The sequence below is a fragment of the Convolutriloba macropyga genome, chromosome 11 (genome assembly GCF_964194025.1).
Source record: "Convolutriloba macropyga chromosome 11, txConMacr16.3, whole genome shotgun sequence".
In the NCBI taxonomy this organism is placed as follows: Eukaryota; Metazoa; Xenacoelomorpha; order Acoela; family Convolutidae; genus Convolutriloba; species Convolutriloba macropyga.
The window spans coordinates 34,396,798-34,414,733 of record NC_134478.1 but is presented as its reverse complement, the minus strand read 5'-3'; the positions used below and the strand labels follow the sequence as shown (position 1 = coordinate 34,414,733).

The window sequence follows — 17,936 nt, the reverse complement described above, 5'->3', positions numbered from 1 at the left end:
TTTCGATCTGGAGTCAATAATTGAACCAGTTGTCCACAATTACAACACACAACAAAACTCAGTTACTAGGGCGTTGGAGGAACATAAACCAGGCAGCTATGCTCTTCTCTTCGTTGCTTTGAATGAAACAAAGCCATTTTACTTCGACCTCAAATGTGGTCCGAATGTCATGGTTGAATTTGTTAAGTCACTGGAGCAGATTGCTAGGGATATATACGATGTGAAACAACAACACAAAAATTTTTCCGGCGAACCAACAATCACTAAAGATGAGGCTACCATGTGTTGGATTTGTAAAACCGAACTAAATACATCTTCAAAAGATCCCACTGTTCTAGACCACTGTCACTTCACAGGAAAATTTCTGGGATGGGCACATGCGCAGTGCAACTTGAAACGCAAAACTTTAAACTTCACACCACTATTCGCTCACAACTTGGCAAACTTTGACCTTCATCACGTAGTATTGGCACAGCAAAACCTGAATGAGAAAAATACAATTTCGGTGGTGCCAAGCACAAGTGAGAAATTCATCTCATTGCAAATTGGAGTGCATATGAAAACGACACAAAACATGAAAGGTGTTTGGACCAGTCAGTATGAGTATATCAGACTATTGGACTCATTCAAATTCATGAATGCGTCGTTCGACAAATTGGTGCAGAACCTGCCAGCTGATCAATTCACCTTACTGGAACAACATTTCTTATCGTGGCCGACGAGGTCGGTTAATTTGTTAAAACAAAAAGGCTCATTCCCTTATTGCTTCGTCGATAGCTTTCAAAAATTACAAGAGGCTCAGCTTCCCCCTCTCAATAAATGGACAAACAGTTTGCAGCAGTACGAGGTAACAGTGAGTGAAGATGAATACTAAGCGAGCCATCGAAGTGTTCAATTTATTCGAGTGCCGGAACATTGGTGACTACTACAATTTGTATTTGACAACAGATGTGTTTCTCCTCGCTGAAGTAGTACTGTGTTTTCGAAAAGTTTGTTATGACACATATGGACTCGACTGCTGTCAGTACTACACCGCTTCCAACTTGTCAGGGGATGCAATGCTCAAAATATGCAATCCCAAACTGCATCTTCTAACAGAGAGAGAGCACCTTGACATGGTTGAAAGTCTCATAAGAGGAGGCGTGAGCTCGGTTTACAGCAAGCGGCTTTGTCGCGCAAACAACAAGTTTCTTTCGGACTACAAACCAAAGAACCTTTCTTCGTTTATAATAATGATCGACGCCAATAGTCTGTACGGAGGAATCATGGAAAAATTCTCCCTACCCCTTCATGAATTCGAAATGTTTGACAAAAGTGAATGGACCAATGAGCAGGCCCAGGAAATTTTGCGCCGAATATTGAATACGCCTGATGACGATGAAGTTGGATACATAGTTGAGGTCGATTTAAGTTACCCCGACAGCCTGCACGATCTACATTCTGATTTTCCTTTGGCACCCACAAAAGAAGCGATTGATGAATGCTGGCTCAGCGAGTACCAAAGCAGCTTGTTGGCCGATATGCAAATTAAAAAGACCCCGCAGGTGAAAAAGCTCATTCAGACGCCGTTTGATAAACAAAATTACACACTGCACTACCAAACTCTCAAACTCTATGTCGAACTAGGATTGGTAGTGACCAAGCTCCATAGAGTGCTTTCATTCAAACAGCAAAAGTGGCTCGCCCCATACGTGAAACTGAATACGGAAAAGCGAAAGCAAGCAAAGAATAAATTTGAAGATTTTTTTAAACTGATGGTTAATTCGTCCTTTGGAAAAACTTGTGAAGGAAAGCGAAACCGAATGAAAGTCAAATTAACCCGCACTGAAGAGGAAACGCTAAAGTGGACAGACAAGCCCGAGTACCAATCGTCAAAAATTATTAGTGAAGATCTTGTCACTGTATGCCTTCAGCAATCGGAAATACTTTGGGACAAGCCAACCATAGTGGGTGCCTGTATATTGGACTTGGCAAAGAAGTTCATGTTCCAGTTTCACTACAAAGTCATGACGAAAATTAATTGTGAACTGATATCTAGAAAGGTCAGGACTTTGTAATGTTCAAGTGAAAGCTTAGATGTAGTTTGTTGTAGATCGTAAAGAAAATCTGCGACAAGAATTCCCGTGCTTGACTTATTAACCATTAGTCTTGATGTCTGATCGAGCGATAGAGATTCTGACTCTTCTATTTTTTCCAATATTATGCTCGCTTTTTCAAACTTTTTTCTATCAAGGTGTTTAATATCTCTCAAAACTCGCTCCCTGATTTCAGTTGAAATTTTTGAATCAATTTTGTCATCTCTAGTCTCATTCAACTCATCTTTGATATTCTCCAAAATATTATCGGTCTGCTGTTGCGTGTATTGTTGCGTGGTAGAAGGTGCTGGTGGAGACTTGCTTCTTTGCAACAGTGATATTTGTTTTGCTTTCTCTCGGACATTTTTATTGTTGAGAAGTTGAGCAATTTGAGGTTGTTCATTCGCATACATTTGACGAGGAATTAGCACAAACTCTTCAGTGTGCATTTTGCTCCAGAAAAGCAATACAAGGTAACGCAATCAGTTTAATTAGACGAACTCCAGAATCTGATCGAAAAATTTTGATTCTCTCACTTTTTTCAACTCGCCTGTCTTCAAGTTTACGTAGTGGTTTCTCGAATTTTTTTAATTCAACTTTATTGATTGGTACAACTCCAGAGAGCACGTTCATCACACAGTCACTCAAGAACCAAATGAAATCGCCCTGATGTAATATTTCTATTTGAGCTGTGTTCTCATTCCTCTTATTTGCCCATTGCTTGAGCATAAGCAAATGTTTCTTTTTCATTTGTAATTGTTGTAATGACTGCTTCAGGGGACGAAATGTAAACAATAGAAGGATCCGGTCCAATTAGTTGCGATGAAAAACGTAAACCCTGACTGGTTTTTGGGTCGAGATCAATCATCAAATGTCCAAAGGGCTCCGCAGTTGCTAGTTTGTATGCTTCTTATCAGTTGGAGACAATTCAACTGTTTTCCAAGATATTCAATTTGTTGAATGTCACGAAGCGACTTGAATAATATTATGTGTGTTGTATTCAGATCAATGGTTCTGGACCATTTGCTTTGATGGAACAAATTATGCTTGACGTATATAACATGTAATTTGCGATGACGTCCTGAGGTAGCTATTTTTACAAATTCTTTATCGTTGAAGATTTCTTCACATGAATCGTCATAGATAAGCAAACAATGTGATAGATTTTTTGTTATATCAAAGCCTGAGTATTTTAGAAACTCAATCCCTGGTATAACTCGTTGCATATCTTTGAAAAGTGGTTGGAACTCTGTAAAAATAATAAATTTTTTCGAAGCGTGGATAAAAGGTCGAACCTTTTAGCATTCGAAATAAGAATTCTGTTTTACCACAACCACTTGGTCCTACAATTGACATGAATATCCTGTCATGTGTAAGAATAACTTTGTTCATAGTTTGGGATTAGGTAAAATGTAACTAACTAAACTCGATAAGAGAGCAATCCAAATTGATTTCTCTTCACAGCTTTCTGATAATAGAAAGAGCATATAGAAGCAAAGAATGATCATTAAGACAATGATACTAACTTGAACAAAAAATATTACTTCGGACCTTGGCACTATTGAATTTGAACAACAACGCCATGGTGGCCTCTCTTTGTTGTTCACATCAAAGACTAAATTACTGATACCGGCGTCAGCCTCGTCTCTTTGATTCATTGGAGAAAAATAATTAATTGAAAAGTGAATTGAAACAAGGATGATATAAAATGTTAAATTTTTGAATTATTTACTGGGCAACTGTTTCATGTACCAGAACTCAAACAAATTGAAACCTTTAACATGACTTTTTATCTCTAGCTTATAACAAACGGTTGATGAGTCATTTTCCTCGAACGATGGTTGATTGAAGACTTTTTCAACTTCGGGGTGCTCCAAGACATATAACCGCAACTCATTCCGCATCTCATTAAGTGATATCTCACGTTCTGGTGGTGTTTTTTTCAATCTAAATTGAGGAACTTTTTTGTCCGCCCATTGCTTCCAACGTTGGATTCGCTGCTCTTTGGGGTACTGCATAGGCTTCTGGTTTGTTTGGTTCATAGCCATAATTGAACTGATTCCGATGTTCTCGAGCTCTTTGTTTATTTTTTATGTACAGTCGGAAGTGATAGAAATTATCTATCACGGACAGGAAAACCCTAAAGCTGTCTAGCTCGTCCGGAGAAAGAATAATGGTTGCAAAATAACGTTTTGCTGCTGTACTATAAAGCGAGTTGTAGCGCGGTTGTTGTACTGTGTTTGGTTTGTTGTTGAGATAGTTCGCTCGGTTCTAATGATCACTTGAAAAATTATTCTGTATTGGTGGAGAGGGATCCTGAACTCTGTTGAATATTACAATCGGCTGATCGTCAAGTGGAGTCAAGCAAGTGAATATCTTCAAGTTGTCTGACAGATAAGTTGTTAATGTTGCCGTGTCTTCTCTGTGCATCACTTTGTGTCCACTGTGAAAATATTCTTGCTTTACGTTCCGCGCAGTGATTTGATAATTGATCGTTTGTTGAACGAAAGTTTGAATGATGATAACAGGAGGGAACTTGTTCTTCTGATATTATCTCTGAGATTCGGGGACAATTTAGATCCTTCAGATTATAAACAGTTTTTTGTAAAAGCTTACTGAGGAGCTCACACTTTTCAATGCCTTTGGCAAAAAAATTTTTTCGTGTGAATCGAAAACTGAAACTCAGACAGATTGTTTTCAAATCACAGTAAGGTATATCACCTTCGTCCCAATCAAGACCGTGTAGGTTATTGGTCAGCCAAATAACAGTTTGTCTATCGTGTGCGGGTAAATCAGCGAATTTAAGCGGCGGTTTGAAAAATATTGTATCGTTGTAACTGGAACACAAACTGAGTTCTTTTATAATGAATCCAAGTGACTTGAGTTTGAAACCTTCGAGATCGAGGACAATAATATTTGTGGTTTTGCTGCCAAAATTTTCTAGCATTCCAATTCACGAAACAATTGTGAATGAAAAATTTTCACTGATAGAATGAATAATATTCCTGTCAGGTGTCCAAAAAGACAATTGTTTACTGGTGAGTAACGGAAAGCGTAAACATATCCAGGGCCTTTGTTTCGGCAATCTTTTATAAATCCAGCGGCGTCATGCAATGCAGCATGAAGTCGTAGCACTTTGCTCCGTTTCAATAAAGGATCTAGTCTTGAATTATCAATTCCAATGAAACCACCATATTGTCTAAATTTAAGTGCTATTTCTCCGTCAACTTCTGGATCTAACAAAGAACAAGCAGCTACGAAATATAATTGTCGATAAGATATGTGTGTATAATTTATGTTACCTCTCAGTGATAAAACTTTCTTATGAATGAGCTTGATGTCTTTTGTTCCTATTGTGTTCATTATTTACTGTTTACTGAACGTGAGCGTTTAGAGTTTTTGTTTATAAATCTTTCAATTCTGATTGGTTGTCAATTTGAATAATAAATCAAGCACTCCGATTGGTCAATTTATTTTGGAAAGTTTTGTGACCGTGAACATGTTTGGGCATGATCTGATGACTCTCCAATTAATATACCATTAATGATTTTATACATCTACTAACAGGTTAGTTGTTTTACTGTTGTTTTCACCAATTTATGTATGCATTTATGGACATAGGTGATTATGACCATAATTGTGTACATACTTAGGTAAAAACTTGTTTTTCTTGTACAAATCTGTATGTATGTATGTATGAATGTATGTATGTATGTATGTATGTATGTATGTATGTGTGTATGTATGTATGTATGTATGAATGTGTGTATGTATACATACATCCATACATACATATATAGATACTCACATACACATACATGCATACATTTACATACACAAATACATTCATACATGCATACAACAATACACACAAACATATATACATACATGAATACATACACATATATACATATACACAATACATATATACATGCATATACATATATGTATGTAAATATGTAAAATAGGGGGGACATTTTATTCAGATTTTCAAAGTTTTCAAGTGTCCCACCCCGGTGTTGTTGGGCCGAGAAAATCAGGCTTCCAAAAATGTCCGTCCCCCCCCCCCCCCCCCGGTGAGGTTCTAGTCATTTTTTTATACTACTGTCCGTTTAGCTCAATTTTTCGCTTATAATTTGGTTTCTATAAGATACTTTTTGATGGATGCTGCAGTAATATGTATCCCTCTGAAATTGATACCACATTGTTTGCGATAGCCATATAGTGTTGCGAGTGCATATTTCTCAAGTTCTAGTCAATATTTTGAATTTTTCATTAATTTCTTTAGTTTTGGATCTCTGTGCTGACTTTTTTCGAAAAAAATAAGTGTATATTGGTGTGACACGTTTTTGTTTTACAAAATTGTATATATGCTAAATTGTACACAATTTGTGCTTCGGGTTTAATTACTAGAAAAGGGCTTTCTGTATACCGTCAGGAATCATTGGGTTTGTGTTACTAAAAGTGGCTGGCATTGGCGGTTTTTTTGAAAATCAGTTCAATTCTTGTAAACCAATTTAAATATTAAGAATATTTTTACAAGTTATATCATAACAATTTTTAACCAGCTAAGTTTTTCGAGCCTCTCAGTGTTTAACCATCTTGACGATTTTTCAACGTCACAGTGTATGATTCCAATAATACAATTTTGAGGTATCAAGATTGTATAGGCAGTTCTTTAGCATAATTATCTTGAGGTTTAAATATGTGTTAACTTGTTTCAATTATGTCAAAGCCCGAATTTTTACATTGACATGCAGGGGTGTAAATTTTTATTCAATATTCTAATCGAATCTAGTGAGGCAAAGAATTAATACATTGACAAAAGATAATTTCGTTTGCAACTTCGTTTATGTTATGGATTCCTAGGTTTCACATATGTTTTAAATGCTCGGCCGTCCGCTGAACTCAAGACATGCTTGCGAAGTAAAAAAAATGTGGGAAGTACATATGGGAGCGAAATGCTGAACAGCAGGAAACCGCAATTTGAAATTGAGGGCAGCAGTAAAGTCATATTTTATTCCGGTGAACATTGAAATGTGGACGCGTCAAAGTATCCTCTCGCAACTGACACCTATTCGAGCTAGATAACGTCTAAGACTCGAACTACAGAAAAACGGTAAAAGAACAATCTTTATTCAAGATAACAATACGTATTTTCAACGATAAGCTCTTATTCGATCACACATAACACTCCTCATCGAACGTACACATAAGACATCTAAAGTAACACTGGCGGCAAAAATGCTAGACAAGACCTGTTAGCCTTTTGTGAGCCAATAAAGGTCAATTCAGCTCATGTGTGACGTAACTTGGCCTTGCTTTGGCCTTAAAGTTAAACCATTCAATGCGTGTTGTTAGTCTAATAATTTTGTATCTAAGTCATCTTAGTCTAAATCGGGCTAGTTTAGCTTAAAACCGCTCTCAAACGGTTCGTTGCTCAAGGCACATGTATTAGAATACGGATTTTGCTTCGTAAGGTTCGACATGGTGGGGGCTCGAACCACCGGTCCTTAGATTGAGAGTACAGTGCTATACTAACTGTGCTATGGTTCCTTGTTTTGTTACGCATACAATTTAAATATACTCACTTACTTTTGTCGCTGCATACAATTCTCGCTTACATTTATTTGTATTCACAACATCTTCCGGCCCCGAAAGTGGTGTACCAAAAACTGGAATCAATTATACAACGGGTCTGACATAGTTACCGGACTTAGTTCTTATTTCGGCGGAACGGGCAAAGCCGTCGTCACCAAAGCGAAGTTTTTCGATACGTCCTAGAGGAAAATGGCCTCGGGGAGATGAGTGTTCGGCGAGCCATACCAGATCTCCTGTTTTTAGCTCATCTGAAGCGGATTTTGACCATTTACTGCGACGATTCAAAGCCGGTACGTACTCATCCAACCATCGTTTCCAAATTGAGTCGGCATACGATTGCGCTCGGACGTAACGCTTTCTGTGATCAAAATCGTCACTTTCAACTAATGAAGGGAGCATACTAGGACGGAAACCGAGAAGAAAATGATTTGGAGTAATTGCGTCCATTTCTGATGGGTCATTGCTTACAGAAGTGAGCGGCCGGTTGTTGAGCGTCATTTCAACTAGACAGAATGTTGTTTGGAGCACCTCGTCAGTCAATCGGCGGTTACCGAGTACAGCGTAGAATGTCCGTTTGACACTCCGTACCATGCGTTCCCACGAACCACCATGATGGGGGGAAGATGGAGGGTTAAAGTGCCACTTAATACCTTTCTGTGACATTTTGCTTGCAATCGCACGTTGGTTCAAAGCTTTAAAGCAAGCTGACAACTCTTTCTCCGCACCAGTAAAGTTTGTTCCATTGTCTGACCATAGAACTTGCGGTGTCCCTCTTCGTGCGATGAATCTTTCTATGCCCATAACACAAGAGCTGGTATCCATAGAATTTACGACTTCAATGTGGAGTGCTCGAGTTGTACGGCACGTGAAAAGGAACCCCCAGCGCTTCTCAGTTGAACGCTTGACGGCGACATAGAACGGTCCGAAGTAGTCTATCCATGAGTTGGAGAAAGGTGGGTTACCATAGGACAGACGCTCGACTGGTAGATCCGCCATCATTGGCTTCACTGCGTCTGCACTACGCTTACGACACAAGATACAATTGTGCTTGATTGACCTCAAAGCGGGACGAAGCCTGATGATAGCAAAACGGCGCTGGATGAAAGCTCGTAAGAATTCAACACCTTCGTGGTGGTTTTCCAGGTGTGCCTTCAAAAGAAACAATTTTACTGCAGGATGACGGCTATCTAAAATAATGGGGTGTTTGAGGTCATAGTCCGCCTCGACCAAACGTTTCAATCGGCCGGTTGATCTAATCAAGGCATTTGGGCCAATGAAGGGCGAGAAAGGTGCGATGCGACTCTTCTTGTTAATTTGTTTACCATCAAAAAGAAGTTTTTGTTCGACTGGGAATGATTCCAACTGCATGAGAAACTGAAGCTTAGCCTCAGCTACTCGAAGTTCATCAGGATTGCAAATAATGCGGTCTGGTGTACGATATGAAGCATGTTTGGGGAGTATACGGAGGAGATAGGCTGTAATTCGAACTAGTTTGTTGAAAGAACTGTACCTATCAAAGTCAAATATTTTCTCAGGTTGCATTGTATTGCCGGCAAACGCCATTTGTGGCTCAGTTAAATCCTTTTGTGAATTGTGCAAGGATGGTTTTGTTTGAAGGCTATCTCTGATGCTTGTGCTGGCTTGAAAAGGTAAGTGAGAAGTAAACAAAAAGCTTGGCCCTGTTAACCAACTGCTTGTTCTTAAGTTTTCAGCTGACATGCCTCTTGTTCCAGCATCTGCTGGGTTGTCTGCAGTTGGCACATGGAACCATTGATCAACAGTTGTTGACTCTAGATTTTCAGAAACTCTGTTAGCAACAAATATAGGTTGCTTGTCAAGTGAACCCAGCCACTGCAGGACAGTGGTGCTATCAGTCCACATAAAGACTCTGCTCAAAGGAATTGTTAGGGCTTTAATTATGTCAACTTTCAATCGTGTCGCCAAGAGGGCGGCCTGTAACTCTAGTTTAGGAACTGTTAAGCACTTCATGGGGGCAACCCTCGCTTTCACTAGAACAAAAGCAGTTTCAGTGCGTCCAATACTTCCTGATTTTACTCTGGCCCTGAGGAAGGCAACTGAGCTAAAAACATCCTGAGAGCTGTCTCCGAAAACGTGGAGCTCCAACTGATCGAAAGCCCCGGAGAAGAAACATCTAGGGATAGTTAAGTTGCATAATTTAGGCAGATCTGAACTCCAGACTTTGAACCTATTCATCATTTCAATGGGCAGGGTGTTGTCCCAGTTTTGGCCACTCAGTCTCCAAATGTCCTTCAACAATAGTCGAGCAGTAACCGTGAATGGCGCGACCAACCCAATGGGGTCGAAGACTTTTGCTACTAAGCTGAGGACTAAGCGTTGCGTGACTTTGTTGCTTTCGTCGCACTTCGTGCCTCGACTAACGACTAAGGTATCCTTTCGATGGTCCCATTTTAGACCCAGAACATGTGAAGAAGCTTCTTCATCAGAAACTAAGATCACTTTAGGTTGGCATAAATGATCATTGTTTTCGATTTCATCCAGTAAGTGCGGCGTGTTACTTATAAATTTTGTTAGCTTGAATCCTCCTAACTTCAATAACTCAACTAACTTCTTGGACCTACTTAGTGCTTCGTGTGGTGTTTCTAGAGAATCCAAATAGTCGTCCATATAGAATTTATCTAATACAGCTTGCGCAGCATCGGGGAAGTTACGAATGTTGTCTTTTGCTGTTTTCTGAAGCGCAAAGTTCGCACAAGTTGGCGAATCCTTCGCACCGAATATATGTCGGCTGTATTGGTATACCATCACTTCCGATGATGGGTCCTCCCGCCACAAAAATCTGAGGCAGGGCTGATCGGCGAGTGGGACGCCCACTTGAAGGAACATACCCTCAATATCGGCGGAGACGGCATACTTATGCTGCCTAAAATGGATGAGAGTATGAATGAGACGCTGAAGTAGGTCAGGGCCTGTCAGTAACGATCTATTTAAAGAAGTTCCGTGGAATTTTGCGGCACCATTTAATACCCTTCCAGCTTTTCCAGGTTTATTTGGATTTATTACAGGGTGGTGTGGTAAGTACCACTCACGTCTGGATCGCTGACTGGGATCTTTTGGGTTTTCTACTCGAAAAACGTAGCCTTTCTCGACATCATCATTTATGTTCTTTGAATATTTAGACCGAAGTTCTTCGTCCTTAGAAAGCCTTTTCTCGAGGGACTTTAGCTGCACGAGCGCTGAGTAATAGTTGTTTGGTAAGTCGATGTCGTCATTAGCCCAAAGCATTCCAACTTGATATCTTTGACCGTCGTGCGTCGTCGTTTTCTTTAAGATTTCGACTGCTCTGCGGTCTGCTGATGACCTTGGATCAACTTCTTTGATTTCACCGTAAGACTCCAATTCGTACCAGGTTCTTAACTGTTCTACTAAATCTTGTTCTGGCTCAACAATAGCTTTGAAGCAGGACGAAACGAAACTAGAGCTTGAAGGCAGTGGACCACTCAACACCCATCCTATTGGTAGACGGACGGCAACGGGGGCGCATTTTGATTCGCTTTCAAAATACTCAATCGGGCGGATGGCGTGGTACACGTCCTGGCCTAGAATCATTTCGATATTCGAATAGCTATACCGAACGGGATCCAGAACACTCAAGTACGGGTAGGTTTCTTGCAAATGGGGGACGTCCACTATATCAGAACCAACGTTTAAGTTCTCCCTAACATATGGACTAACCTGGAAACTTTCACAAGTGTTTTCTGCTATAGGTTTTACGGTGACATCTGTCACAAGTGTATCAATTGTTTGCTGAGTGTTTATCCCGCAAACCGTTAATTTGAGACTTTTACCCTTAAGCTCAAGACGTTCAGCTGCAGCACTTGAAATCCATGAATGACTACATGCCGGATCACATAGCGCAAAAACTTTTGTTTTCTCATCAGTGGGGCTAATTAATTCAACCTGTTTCACTTGCAGAAGACCTTTTACGTCCGATACTGAGGGAAAAGAGGACGAGCTACTCTGAATCGGTAGTTTATTCTTACCACCAATTGTTACTGATGAGGACGGCTGTGTAGTTGGAGCATTGTTAGCTTTACTTCCTTTCTTAAGATTGTTTTTAGGGAAGATACGATCAGCTCCGTGTAGCAATGAATTGTGTGAACTAGTGCAACCAGAATGTTTACATTTTCTGGGGTTGGGGCAATTTCTAAACTGATGTGACCCTTTCAAGCAAGAGAAGCAGAGCCTATTCTCAGCGACAATTCTTGTTCTTTGTGTTGGGTTCTCACTTGTAAATTTTGGACATCGCCACAAAGGATGGTTAGCCTTACAATGAGGGCAAGGTTCATCCTTAATGGGTCTTGGAGTTTGGGTTTTCGTTTTCGCGTCAGTTATTTTTGAACTAGATGCAAAAACCTTTGATGTAGTTTTTGTTTTCGACGGAAAAGACGGCTCTTCAAGTTTCGTTTTGAACTTGGCTGTTTTCATGCGGTCATGAGTGTCAGATTTCGTTTGCAGCCAATCATTGAAATCCAGCAACGTTGGACGGTCCCATTGGTTCCTCACAATGTGTGAGCACCAAGATTCCTTAAGATTTGGCGGTAGCTTATCCACGGCTTGATTTACTAAAGACGAACTTTGAAGATCGGCCTCATACGATAATGAACGAAACACGCCAACCAGACTAGAAATTACGGACGCATAGGCAATAATGTTTTCCGGAGTTATGCATCTTTAGTGGGGGTAGTTGTTCAGCTTATCCAGATGAGCACCAACAATGGCGTGTGGTTGGCCGAATTTTCTTTCCAACACTTTCATTGCGTCATTGTATAGAGCTCCTGAATACGCGAACTGTTCTATGAATTTCTTCGCTTTTCGAGTTAAAAGACCTTTCAGATAGGTCAACTTGGCAGCATCTGAGAGATTCTGGGAATCTATTGCACTTCTGAATTGTCCTATCCATTCGTGCCACAAAAGTGGGTCTCCATTGTAATTGGAAAGGTTCCATTTAGGCAAGGGATTGAGATGACTAGAAGTTATAGCGTCGGCCAAGTCTTTCACATTGAATGACTGATTTGTTTGAGATATTTGTGCTGCGGGGAGAGGCGTGAAAGCGCTTGACGGGTATATGGGCATCGTGGGTTGTTGATAAAGAGGCGTTGGAGCTGCAGGTTGATGCAAAGGTGCTGACACTGGTTTATTTGGCTGATTTACCACGGTAGCTGTTGAGAAGGGGTTTTGATGATAAAAAGTTGTACCACCACTCAAAAACGATACCACAGGTTGGCTCATACTTGAGTTTGCCATTTGTTGTGCGTTCACTTGGGAAACTGACGGGGCTACAGTATCTAAAGTTGGCATATGCCAAAGAGTTAAATTCGGTAAGAGGTGGCTTGCCATTGGATAATAATTTTGACGATGTTGTGCATTTTGATTCTGAGGGAACGGTTGGCTTAAGACAACATTCGTGTTGTTTGTATTAGCAACGACGTTTTGATTGTTTGTGCTCTGATTCACAAAAATTGGAAGGTTTGTGTGTGTACTTAGCATCATACTGTTGTTTACGTTCGCTGCTTGGGTCTGCTGTTGTTCAGAGTTATTGTGATTGGCAACATTTGACGTTAGATTCAACGCTTCACTCTGGGACAACGGATGATTAGGTCTAACGACATTGTCCGATAAGTTAACAGCCACTTGAATGTTCTGACTATCTGTTTGCTGATTTTCATCAGGTAGCTGCGCATCATTATTTCCCAAAGAAAGTAAGTACGATACCCCTCTGGGTGTTCGGGTGAAGCTGCTATTAGTGTTAGCAAATAGTGATTGATCGTGGAAACCTCCTAATGAGGCTTGCGGGACTTGAGTAATGTCTGTTAGGGATGGACCTATCTGCGCGTCATTACGTTGCAAATTTTCAACTGGTACATGATCTCGTGATCTACCAAGTAGTGGATTGATCTCCATCTGCGGAGCAGTAATTCCTGGATTAGCAGCTCCTGAACTTCGTGGTACTTCTGAAGGCATTGTTTCAATCGCGGCAGGCATTGTGTTATTGGGGTTGGCATTGTTTACCCAATCAGTTACACGCTCAACAGTATCGATATGGTTTGACGTCAGTTGATCGTCAAACTCGTTACCTAGGCTTTCATCCGAGGACTCCATCGCCTCGAGCTCGTTCACTTTGGCTTCAAAAAGCCTTTTTCTGTTTTCTTCGCTGATTGTGTTCAGCTCTAGTTGATGCTTTTGTTGAGCCAGTTTTAACTTATTTTCGTTTTCTCTTTCTATCTCTTCTCGCTTGAGTTTTGCTATTAGGCGTTTTTGACTTGATGCCATCGAATTCGTCTTTGTACCTCTACTCGACGTTTTCCTCTGAGTTTTGCTGGTACTTTGAGGTTCTGTGAGTGACTCGATGTATTGGCGCGCCCTTATCACATACTTATCATGTGTTTCGCTTGCCTCCTTCAACCAGAGTTCCAGGTCCTCGGTGATTTGTGCTTTGTTAGGGTGTCGGGCGGCTAACTTTATTAACTGGTCATTTTTGGACATTGCTGTAGACAAAAGGTCTTTGGCCTTGCCTACCATGGTTTCGACTCGTGCTTTTCGTGCAGCGCCTTCAATGGCTTCATCTATGCCTCTGTAAACTTCGTTTACGTTTAGTTCGGCCTTAGATCTTGCTTCAATCAATTTTGTTACTTGGGCTTCCATCTTTAGAACAGTTGTAAAAATTGAACTTCAATTAGAATGAATTTTTATGCACTCAACAATTTTAGATTACAATATTAAGTCATGGGAATACAATTAAAGGGTTAATGGTTTATCTAAGCAATCAGGGACGTAATCGATGTGTTTCGTTCGTGAGATAAAGTTTTAAGATTAACGGGGAAGGCCGACGAGCTCAATTTAACAGCACCGCCACTAGCCAGGAGGAAACCACTGCCAAGCTATAGCCTTGCACTTAAGCTAGCCACGGCTCGAGAGCAGAATCCTCTAAGAGAGCAGCAGCCCTGTTAGCGCGAGCTTTTCGACGTCGCTGGTTCAGTCTCTTCGGACGCGTTTTCTTAATAAGACAATTAAGGTCGAGGCTATAGTACCTTACAATTGTTAGGGAATTGATCTCACAAGAAAAAGGTGGATGCAATTTGGTGTAGTCGTTAACAACAGCTGGGTCCTTTGCTTTGCGTTTTGAAAGCAAATCTTTTAAAACGTGGACTACAACAAAATCTGTCTGTTTAAGTGCTGCAAAGATATCAGGAGCTCCTTGCCGGGGGCAGTAGACTACTGCACTTATTTTGTTCTTAACAAGATTAAGCTCCTCAATTAACTCTTTTGCGGATAATGGGTTATGATTGTTGTTGTGATGAGGCGTTGAACTATTATTTATGGCGTCGTGCCAAATGATAACTTTGTCTGCGTGTGGGTACTGAACGCTTAATTTATACTGCACAGTTTTCCTTTGCTTGAAAGCTTTGAAGCTCAACCCAGGCTCAGCTATGCAGGATTTTACGTGACGAGAGTACTGAGGTTCACGCAATTTGCTTAATGTTCGACTAAGGGAGCTAGCACCAACAATAAACAGCATTTGCTTTTATTTTCGCCGTCATACAAAGTTATTGATGATCACTTTGTTTTCGGTTAAGTAATCACTAGGAAATTTTCGGCCTTATGAACACTCAAAGATTTTTACGCTAATTGAACACTCGAAAACTTTTCGGCTAATTGAACACTAGAAATTTTTCGGCTTAATGAACACTAGGAAATTTTTCGGCTAATTGAACACTTGAAAAATTTTCGGCTAATTGAACACTAGAAATTTTTCGGCTAAATGAACACTAGGAAATTTTTCGGCTTACTGAACACTAGGAAAATTTTCGGCTAAATGAACACCAGGAAATTTTTCGGCTAATTGAACACTCGAACACTTTTCGGCTAAATGAACACCCAAGTAATTCGGCTAATTGAGCACCCAAAGTTATTCGGCTAATTGAGCACCCGAAGTTATTCGGCTAATTGAGCACCCAAAGTTATTCGGCTAATTGAGCACCCAAGTTATTCGGCTATTTGAGCACCCAAAGTTATTCGGCTAATTGAGCACCCAAGTTGTTCGGCTAATTGAGCACCCAAAGTTATTCGGCTAATTGAGCACCCAAAGTTATTCGGCTGATTGAGCACCCGAAGTTATTCGGCTAATTGAGCACCCAAAGTTATTCGGCTAATTGAGCACCCAAGTTATTCGGCCATTTGAGCACCCAAAGTTATTCGGCTAATTGAGCATCCAAAGTTATTCGGCCAATTGAGCACCCAAGTTATTCGGCTAATTGAGCACCCAAAGTTATTCGGCTAATTGAGCACCCAAAGTTATTCGGCTAATTGAGCACCCAAATTATTCGGCTAATTGAGCACCCAAAGTTATTCGGCTAATTGAGCACCGAAGTTATTCGGCTAATTGAGCACCCAAGTTATTCGGCTAATTGAGCACTCAAAAATTTTTGCAGTTACTTGTGTCTAAGTTGAGGTCTACCGCCAGTGTGAATATAAGAAGCACCAATTAGAGATAGAGTTTACTTTGAAGACTAAAGTTTTGTCTTACAGTTTTTCCACACTTCCCTGCCCCAGATGACACTGTCTAAACGAATGACCAATCTTCTGTGTACCAGAAGACCAAAAACTGTCACTGACCCAGGCTCTGTTCGCCACAAGACCAATAGCAGTCACTCACCCGGGCTCTGTGCACCAGAAGTACCAATAGTAGTCACTAACCCAGCCTCTGTGTGCCAGAAGACCAAAAACTGTCACTGACCCAGGCTCTGTTCGCCACAAGACCAATAGCAGTCACTCACCCGGGCTCTGTGCACCAGAAGTACCAATAGTAGTCACTGACCCAGCCTCTGTGTGCCAGAAGTTCCAATAGTAATCACTGACCCAGCCGCTGTGCACCAGAAGTTCCAATAGTAGTCACTGACCCAGCCGCTGTGCGCCAAAATTTCCAATAGTGGTCACTGACCGAGCCTCTGTGCGCCAAAAGTTCCAATAGTAGTCACTGACCCAGCCTCTGTGCGCCAGAAGTTCGAATAGTATTCACTGACCCAGCCTCTGTGCGCCAAAAGTTCCAATGGTAGTCACTGACCCCGCCTCTGTGCGCCAGAAGTTCCAATAGTAGTCACTGACCCAGCCTCTGTACGCCAGAAGTTCGAATAGTAGTCACTGACCCAGCCTCTGTGCGCCAAAATTTCCAATAGTGGTCACTGACCGAGCCTCTGTGCGCCAAAAGTTCCAATAGTTGTCACTGACCCAGCCTCTGTGCGCCAGAAGTTCGAATAGTAGTCACTGACCCAGCCTCTGTGCGCCAAAAGTTCCAATGGTAGTCACTGACCCAGCCTCTGTGCGCCAGAAGTTCCAATAGTAGTCACTGACCCAGCCTCTGTGCGCCAGAAGTTCGAATAGTAGTCACTGACCCAGCCTCTGTGCGCCAAAAGTTCCAATGGTAGTCACTGACCCAACCTCTGTGCGCCAAAAGTTCCGATAGCGGTCACTGACCCAGCCTCTGTGCGCCAGAAGTTGACGTAAAGCGGATGATGTAATCCTTAACCCGATTACTTCCGGGTCGGTGGACCAAAATATTCGAGCTAGATAACGTCTAAGACTCGAACTACAGAAAAACGGTAAAAGAACAATCTTTATTCAAGATAACAATACGTATTTTCAACGATAAGCTCTTATTCGATCACACATAACACTCCTCATCGAACGTACACATAAGACATCTAAAGTAACACTGGCGGCAAAAAGGCTAGACAAGACCTGTTAGCCTTTTGTGAGCCAATAAAGGTCAATTCAGCTCATGTGTGACGTAACTTGGCCTTGCTTTGGCCTTAAAGTTAAACCATTCAATGCGTGTTGTTAGTCTAATAATTTTGTATCTAAGTCATCTTAGTCTAAATCGGGCTAGTTTAGCTTAAAACCGCTCTCAAACGGTTCGTTGCTCAAGGCACATGTATTAGAATACGGATTTTGCTTCGTAAGGTTCGAAATGGTGGGGGCTCGAACCACCGGTCCTTAGATTGAGAGTACAGTGCTATACTAACTGTGCTATGGTTACTTGTTTTGTTACGCATACAATTTAAATATACTCACTTACTTTTGTCGCTGCATACAATTCTCGCTTACATTTATTTGTATTCACAACAACACCGGAGGCGCTTCAATTGCCGGAAAGTAGCTTGTTTATTTTGATCCACGAAACTGAAAAGCTACAAATTTTGTAGTTCAGGTGCTCTAGTCATT

At 41.0% G+C, this 17,936-nt stretch overlaps 2 protein-coding genes across 2 annotated transcripts in view; both read right to left on the bottom strand.

Annotated features, from left to right (window-relative positions):
* Positions 1-17,936, bottom strand: part of LOC142349203 (palmitoyltransferase ZDHHC3-like) — a 335,645-nt gene that overhangs the window by 308,335 nt on the left and 9,374 nt on the right. The gene's annotated exons all lie outside the window — the stretch shown is intronic.
* LOC142349111 (uncharacterized) lies at positions 7,761-12,143 on the bottom strand. The gene has a single exon (XM_075400522.1). It carries the CDS (start codon positions 12,141-12,143, stop codon positions 7,761-7,763), a length of 4,383 nt encoding a protein of 1,460 aa, XP_075256637.1.